General features: G+C 39.7%; 1 protein-coding gene across 2 annotated transcripts in view; it reads left to right on the top strand.

Moving 5' to 3' along the window:
- Positions 1-7,027, top strand: part of LOC106566978 (LHFPL tetraspan subfamily member 4 protein) — a 30,909-nt gene extending 23,882 nt beyond the window's left edge. Inside the window, exons 3-4 of one of the 2 annotated variants that reach the window (XM_014135688.2) lie at positions 770-798; positions 1,022-7,027. In XM_014135688.2, the coding sequence (XP_013991163.1) occupies positions 770-798; positions 1,022-1,075 (83 nt within the window). In that variant the 3' untranslated portion in view covers positions 1,076-7,027. The remainder of the gene's footprint in view (positions 1-769; positions 799-1,021) is intronic. The other variant, XM_014135689.2, reaches the window with a different exon arrangement.
- The last annotated feature ends 2,134 nt before the right edge of the window (positions 7,028-9,161 follow it).

Here is a 9,161-nt window from a genome sequence, read left to right on the forward strand (position 1 = left end):
GCACTACTTTTAACCAGGACCCATTGGGTTCTGGTTAAAAGCAGTTCAGTCGGGAATAGGGTGACATTTCAGACGCAAACAAGCAATAACCAAAACATATCATATCTATAATTAATCAACATGTATCAGATAGATTTTCCTGTATACAAATAAAATAGATTGCAGAACCTGTTCTGATAGTTGACATGATTTCTGAATGATAAATAATACATCTGGTATTGTTATTAAGTCGATCAGTCTAGCCTATTGCGCTCACTGTGAAACTGCATGAATGAGGGTAGGAATGTCCACCAGTCGGTTCCCACTGTTTGCACAGGATTGCATCAGACTGGTCTGATCATATTGAGTAATCAGAACGGAGAGACGTTCGTTCAGGGGACCTTTGAAGAGATTGATGTCAGAATCTTATATGAAGTGTTCTAAAACTCACTGTCGCCATTATGACAGAAAAGTAATAGACCCCTCGTGAAGTTGTTAACTGTCAGATCAGAGGATTACACTGTTTGGTAGGGAAATGCCAAAGTATCGTGATTTCTTTATACTATACTTGCTATGGTGGTTTCCATGGTTACTCACCAGCTTTCAGTGGGATATGCCAGTATCTATATATCATCTGCAGTGTCTCTCTCACCACTCGTCTGATTAACCCTGCACTAACTCACTGATAGAGATTATACTGTGTGTAATATTGTATGTGCTGTACAGGGCTTCAACAGAATGTATATTTTTGACACTCTGTTTACAACAATATTTTACTTTGTTCTTGCAGATTTTGCTGTGTCCGGGGTAAGTGACTTCGTAAGTGAACAGTACACAGTGTCATGGCTTTGTGCATGGTGCAGTTATTGTCTAAATTGATCAGTGTGTTTGTCCCATTAGTCCCGTCTTGTATAATATGTGTTTGGCTGAATGAGTTCAAAGCACTGTTTTGTTCTGTATTGTAATACATTGCTATATAATTTGTATTATTTCAATATCCTTGCATGATGCGCTGCTGTGATACTTTTTTTCTTGCCTTTAGATTGAGGTCAAAAGAAGCGACCCAAGGTATGTTGGAGTCCAGCGGTTGTACTGATGGGATCTTTACCGTGGATGACCACCTCTCCTCTACTCCCTGCCATCCAGTCATCCGGCTATATGTGCAGACCACATGCATAGATGTAGGATCTTAATTTGAGCCAGTTTGCTACAGTAGGGAAATGTGAATGATTATGTGGATAATAAAAAAATGACATTTTTGTAGGGGCTGATCCATTTTTTTTGTAAGGGAAAATCAAGTCGGAAATTTCAACGTGGAAATAACAAACTTCAGAAGTCTTTTTAAACCTCAGATACACTACAAGTTTAACATTTACTGCATTGCAAGAAAGTTCTCCTGCAACAAGGTGATCAAATGAAGAGCCTACATCTGTACAGCATTCAGAGTTATAAATCTGGGAGAAACCATATTTTACAAAGGCGCTATGATGTTGTAAAGTGCATTAACAATACTTTAAAAAAATGACAATATTTGTAAATATTATGTGTCCAAAAGGAACTATATATTGCAGCTTTACAGAAATTGACATCTCTGGGAATCTATGTACTGTACATACAAAGTAATGTATACAGTATATTGGTACTGGATCATCCAACAATGAAAATGCTGTTCAGTGTATTTCTACACTTTGCATAACGATTTGAGTAGAAAGGGTAGAATAAAGTAGAACAAAACAAATATTTTGTAAACATTTAATACACGCTATAAAACTAAGCTTTTGGTGTTTCTTTTTGAAGGTATTTACTGTAAAAAGTGAACATTTGAGAATCATTTTTGAAATGATAAAACTGAAACAGGGTAGATTAAAGAAATGATCCGCTAGAAAGATGACAGGAAAACGTAATATTTGGCATTAATCTCTCAGAAGGAAGCCCTGTATGCTGCATTCTCTCGGCACTGAGACACTCGGGCCACAGGTCTCCACCATACCGTCCAAACAGGCCTTCTACGGCACATTGCAGTGACCAACACATACTGCGCCAGGCTGCCAGCCCAGATGGGCTTTCATTGGGCCTGTGTGTAATTAACCTTAACACCCCACAATGGGAAAAGTATCATGGTAAAAATCGATGTAGAGGCAGCATTTCTACTAACTTTTAAAAGGAATATTTTCAAATGGTGTCTAGTGAAGGACTACACATTTGTACTTATTGTCCATAATCTTTGCTACACTGTATACAGTTATTGTAAATTGAGAAGCTAAATGTATGTTTTTAGGTGGCAGCCGATTCTCAGGAAGCTGTACTGTAAGACAGCAATTACTGTACACTGATTCAAACACTATTGTTCCTCAAGAATAGAGCCTTGGGTCTGATGAGACACTTCAAGATTTCAAGCATAGCTTTTGTGACCCAATGAGCACACAAACCTTAACCCAATGAGCAAACTACTGTACCTTTAGGTGCACATGGAACTCTGTAATACAGATGGGATACATAACCAGTGACTCAAATGTTTTATTCTGGCTCCAAAGTACCTCTGTCCTGTCTTTGTCCCATCACTTAACTCAGTGGGAGGCCTCTTTAAATAACAGGCAACTAACAGAGTCAAGGAGAAGAGTAGGCTTCTACAGACACTCACAAAAAGAGACACTGGAGATAGATACAGTAATACAGATATACATAATCTAAAAAGATTTTTAGATATCAAGATTGTAGATATTGGTCTCAAACAGTTCATACTTTTTAAAATGTCTTACCCACAAAAATGTTGCCAAAATATGTTGGCATCATTTGAAAAATATATCAATGATAACCGGCGGATTGTTTTTGTATATTGAAGTATAAAACTGTATATGTGATTGTTGAGTATTTCTGCTCACATTTTAGTTGTATGTGCTATTGAATGAAGCAGTAATGTATTGTGAGATTTTCACCGAAAATGTGATGATGATCATTCAGTCGCTCACTTTGTAAGGCAACACTTATTGATAGAGTGATGGTCCAACAACAAAAACAACAGCTACAACCGCATCAAATAAGAGTTTCCCATTGTCTAATGACTGTCCAATTATATAAATGTGTCAAAATCCTGTAGCCTGCATTTGGAAAGTATTCAGACCCCTTGACTTTTTCCACATTTTGTTACCTTACAGCCTTATTCTAAAATTGATTTAATAGTGCTTTGTCAATACCCTGTAATGACAAAGCAAAAACATGATTTTATACATTTTTGCAAATGTATAAAAAATGAAAAGCTGAAATATGACATTTACATACAGTTGAAGTCAGAAGTTTACATACACCTTAGCCAAATACAGTTTTTGACAATTCCTGATATTTAATCCTAGTAAAAATTCCCTGTCTTAGGTCAGTTAGAATCACCACTTTATTTTAAGAATGTGAAATGTCAGAATAATAGTACAGAGAATGATTTATTTAAGCTTTTATTTCTTTCATCACATTCCCAGTGGGTCAGAAGTTTACATACACTCAATTCGTATTTGGTAGCATTGCCTTTAAATTGTTTAACTTGGGTCAAACGTTTTGGGTAGCCTTCTACAAGCTTCCCACAATAAGTTGGATTCATTTTGGCCCATTCCTCCTGACAGAGATGGTGTAACTGAGTCAGGTTTGCAGGCCTCCTTGCTCGCACATGCTTTTTCAGTTCTGCCCACAAATGTTCTATGGGATTGAGGTCAGGGCATTGTGATGGCCACTCCAATACCTTAACTTTGTTGTCCTTAAGCCATTTTGCCACAACTTTGGAAGTATGCTTGTGGTCATTGTCCATTTGGAAGACCCATTTGCAACCAAGCTTTAAGTTCCTGACTGATGTCTTGAGATGTTGCTTCAATATATCCACATAATTTTCCTCCCTCATGAAGCCATCTATTTTGTGAAGTGCACCAGTCCCTCCTGCAGCAAAGCACCCCCACAACATGATGCTGCCACCCCCGTGCTTCACGGTTGGGATGGTGTTCTTCGGCTTGCAAGCCTCCCCCTTTTTCCTCCAAACATAATGATGGTCATTAGGGCCAAAGTTCTATTTTATCAAAAAAAGTTGGATCTTTCTCCCCATGTGCAGTTGCAAACCGTAGTCTGGCTTTTTATGTTGGTTTTGGAGCAGTGGCTTCTTCCTTGACTAAGACTGGTTTTACTGTGGATATAGATACTTTTGTGCCTGTTACCTCCAGCATCTTCACAAGGTCCTTTACTGTTGTTCTGGGATTGATTTGCACTTTTCGCACCAAAGTACGTTCATCTCTAGGAGACAGAACACGTCTCCTTCCTGAGCGGTATGATGGCTGCGTGGTCCCATGGTGTTTATACTTGCATACTATTGTTTGTACAGATGAACGTGGTACCTTCAGGCGTTTGGAAATTGCTCCCAAGGATGAACCAGACTTGTGGAGGTCTACAATTTTTTTTCTGAGGTCTTGGCTGATTTCCTTTGATTTTCCCATGATGTCAAGCAAAGTTTGAAGGTAGGCCTTAAAACACATCCACAGGTACACCTCCAATTGAAACAAATTATGTCAATTAGCCTATCAGAAGCTTCTAAAGCCATGACATCATTTTCTAGAATTGTCGTGTATGTAAACTTCTGACCTACTGGAATTGTGATACAGGGAATTATAAGTGTAATAATCTGTCTGTAAACAATTGTTGGAAAAATTACTTGTGTTCTGCACAAAGTAGATGTCCTAACCGACTTGCCAAAACTATAGTTTGTTTAACAAGAAATTTGTGGAGTGGTTGAAAAACGAGTTTTAATGACTCCAACCTAAGTGTATGTAAACTTCTGACTTCAACTGTAAGTAACACTTTGTTGAAGCACCTTTAGCAGCGATTACAGCCTCAAGTCTTCTTGGGTATGATGCTACAAGCTTGGCACGACTGTATTTGAGGAGTTTCTCCCATCTCTGCAGATCCTCTCAAGCTCTGTCAGATTGGAAGGGGAGCGTCACTGCACAGCTATTTTCAGGTCTCTCCAGAGATGTTCAATCGGGTTTAAGTCTGGGCTTTGGCTGGGCCACTCAAGGGCATTCAGAGACTTGTCCCGAAGCCACTCCTGTGTTGTCTTGGCTGTGTGCTTAGGGTCGTTGTCCTGTTGGAAGGTGAACCTTCTCCCCCAGTCTGAAGTCCGGAGCGCTCTGGAGCAGGTTTTCATCAAGCATCTCTCTGTACTTTGCTCCGTTCATCTTTCCCTCGATCCTGACTAGTCTCCCAGTCCTTGCTGCTGAAAAACATCCCCACAGCATGATCCTGCCACTATCATGCTTCACCGTAGGGATGGTGCCAGGTGTCCTCCAGACGTGATGCTTCGCATTGAGGCCAAAAAGTTCAGTCTTGGTTTCATCAGACCAGAGAATCTTGTTTCTCATGGTCTGAAAGTCCTTTAGGTGCCTTTTGGCAAACTCCAAACGGGCTGTCATGTGCCTTTTACTGAGGAGTGGCTTCCACCTGGCCACTCTACCATAAAGGCCTGATTGGTGGAGTGCTGCATAGATGGTTGTCCTTCTGGAAGGTTCTCCTATCTCCACAGAGGAACTCTGGAGCTCTGTCAGAGTGAGAGTGACCATCGGGTTCTTGGTCACCTCCCAGAACAAGCACCCTTCCCCAGATCTGTGCCTCTGCTCATTCGTGTCTCGGAGCTCTTCAGACAATTCCTTTGACCTCATGGCTTGGTTTTCCTCTTGCATGCACTGCCAATTGTGGGACCTTAAATAGACAGGTGTGTGCCTTTCCAAATCATGTCCAATCAATTGAATTTACAACAGGTGGACTCCAATCAAGTTGTAGAAACATCTCAAGGATGATCAAAGGAAACAAGATGCACCTAAGCTCAGTTTTGAGTCTCATAGCAAAGGGTCTGAATACTTATGTAAATAAGGTATTTCTGTTTTTTATTTTGAATTATACTTGCAAAAATTTCATTTAAAAAAAAAAATGTTTTATTTAATCCATTTTAGAATAAGGCTGTAACGTAACAAAATGTGAAAAAAGGTAAGGGATCTGAATAGTTTCTGAATACACTGTACAGTGCCCTCTGTAATTGTTGGGACAGTGAAGCATTGTTTTCTTCTTTTGGCTCTTTACTCCAGTACTTTGGATTTGAAATGATATTTAGTACAAATTGGGAATGTATTGGGTTGGTTTAATAGATTATATTTATTAGTCTTCTGTGAAATGTGTAAATATCTTGAGATATACATGTTAAAGTGCAGACTGTCTGCTTTAATTTGAGGGTATTTAAAACGTGAATATTTGAATATCTCAGTATTTGAATACTGAATAAGGATGAGTGAGAACGTTCCAAACGCACAAATATCATAACCCCCCCCAAAAAATGCTAACCTCCCTGTTATTGTAATGGTGAGAGGTTAGCATGTCTTGGGGGTATGATATTTTTGCATCTGTAACTTTCTGACTCATCATTATTCACGATTCATTCATGACTATCCGTAATCATGGTAGCATCCACATTAATGTACAAGTGTTAAGAACGTATTATATTCTTATTTACAATAAAAGTGATTCCAAAATGACACAATACATTATTTACCATTCACTTCTATTGGGCACAAAATCTGAAACACAACTAAAACAAACAGCAAATGCATCCAACAAGTTTGTAGAATCACAAGCTTGGTGTAATCATTGCGTGCTAGGAGTTTGGGACCATTTTAGGGGACCAATACTAAACTTTTGACCACTTAAATAGACATAAGTTAATTTGTCCCAATACTTTCGGTCCCCTAAAATGTGCTGTAATTTCTAAACGGTTCACCCGACATGGATGAAAATACCCTCATGTCAAAGCTGACAGTCTGCAATGTAACCTCAGAGGCATTTTATAATTAAAATCCAAAGTGCTGGAGTGCAGAGCCAAAACAACAAAATAAATTGTCACTGTCCCAATAATTACGGAAGGCACTGTATCTGAAATGTTCAAGTCAAATGTGTGAATAAAGTTCAAATTCGCCATCTGACATTACTGTTATAAAGTATTTGGAGAAGGTCAAATAAATATGCTTTACTTACAGAGGAGGCTAGTCTTGATTTGTTCAGGAGCAGCTGATCCTTATCCTGATAACAAGTGTTGGACAGGGCAGTGTATAGAGCATCCTGTGCCCCTCTAACAGAAAGTGAGTCACCAAGGAGGAATTCAAGGCCATAGAGCATGGAGTCTCCTAGGATGGCATTGAAATTATCTCTTTCATAACAGTCCATCATCAGTCTGGTCTTCACTGTGGGGTCCATCATCAGTCTTAACATGTGTAAATGACCTACCTACCACAGTTGGCCTACTATCAGGGATAAATAGGACAAGTCAACACAGCCCTCCCACATCAATATTGGCAATTGCACAATAGTTGGAAGCAGAGAAATCATAGTCCCATTTACAATAGGCAAAACAAGACGATGTTTGCCTCACATTCTAGCATGACTGACAACGAAAACCACCAGCCTGACGTTGATGTGACCGCAGCAGTTGTCTTAGCGGTTGTGATGTTGGTTGGTCTGGCACTGCGAGGATGATCAGCTGTCCTTCCTGTCTCCCTGTAGCGCTGACTTAGGCGTCTCACACGGGCATTGAAATGTATTGCCCTGGCGACATCTGCAGTCCTCATGCCTCCTTGCAGCATGCCCAAGGCACGTCCACGCAGATGAGCGAGGACCCTGGGCATCTTTCTTTTGGTGTTTTTTGGAGTCAGTAGAAAGGCCTCTTTACTGTCCTAAGTTTTCATAACTGTGACCTTAATTGCCTGTAAGCTGTAAGCTGTTAGTGTCTTAACGAACATTCCACAGGTGCATGTTCATTAATTGTTTATGGTTCATTTAACAAGCATGGGAAACAATGAAGATCTGTGAAGTTATTTGGATTTTTATGAATTATCTTTGAAAAACAGGGTCCTGAAAAAGGGACGTTTATTTTTTTGCTGAGTTTACATACAGACAGGGAACCTTCTAAGACAACAAAGGTCTGCAAAACTCACTGTATAGGCCTACACCTCTTAAACCCTCCCGCTTTGTGTCTGTGAATGTGGGTGCACATAATTGTATATGCGTAATAATGTGGCTAAAGGCTTTACAACAATACAGTTCATTGTACATGAGTGGAAAGAATAAGACATTATTTAGTAGGCCTACATTCTGACATGTTTTTTTTCTGGAAATGACCTCAAAAGCGTATACAGTACATGAATTGTATTGTTTCATTATTTCCTGAATTGATTTCTCGCCTGGCATAAATGTTGAAGCCTATGACAATGAAGTGTCTACCACACGCATTATATTTTTATTGCAGTCTCAAGCCATATGTACTGTAGCAAATATACACAGATAAGTACAACATTTTCCCTTAGAAATCATACTGTGCTTACAGTAGCCTACATAGTGTTGATCCACTAATTTATGCAAGCCCTTACAATTACTGTAATAAGTGCAATAAATGCAACACAGCTCTATAAACTACTTCCTGACCATTAAACTGTTTCAGACAAGTGAGGTAACTTATGTAGTTCTCACTCCAATCAAACCCACTCTCCCATTTCTTAAATGTCTCTGAACACCCTCAGTATCCATGACCATTAAAATGTTATGGAGGTTTAGTTTTCCTCAACAACGTAACCCAGTCTCTCCTTAGCGAAGTCATGACTTCACTCCCAGATAGCTTCTCCGTGTAATTAAATGCGCCGACTCGAGACGTTCTCATCCAGAAAGACCTACGCAGGCTGCCTCTGTCACCAAGTCATAATGACGCACCTACAATCGTATAGTAGACATTGCTCCTTGTGTGGGTGTAATGTGCTGTGCGTGTGTGTGTGTGTGTTTATCTGCACGTGCGTACGTGCATGTGTGTGTTGCGTGCGGGTGTGCATGTGCATGCAATAAAGTGGGAAAGAAAGAGCAAAAGACAAAGAGAAAGAATCTCCATCCTAGAAAGACTCTGTGATGAACCACAGTATGCCATGACAGCAGGAAGGATAGCCACAGGAAACCCAGATGGCCAGAGGAAACCCAGTATGAAAAAAGTATGAAAATGTATGCACTCGCTCTGGATAAGAGCATCTGCTAAATTAATCAAATGTAAATGTAAAATGTAAATGTAATGACCGACGTTTCACTTATATATGTGCTCCTGTCGTGGATGTGGATTAAGGCAGACCCCGCAC

Source organism: Salmo salar, chromosome 13 (genome assembly GCF_965601325.2).
Source record: "Salmo salar chromosome 13, fSalSal1, whole genome shotgun sequence".
Taxonomy (NCBI): Eukaryota; Metazoa; Chordata; class Actinopteri; order Salmoniformes; family Salmonidae; genus Salmo; species Salmo salar.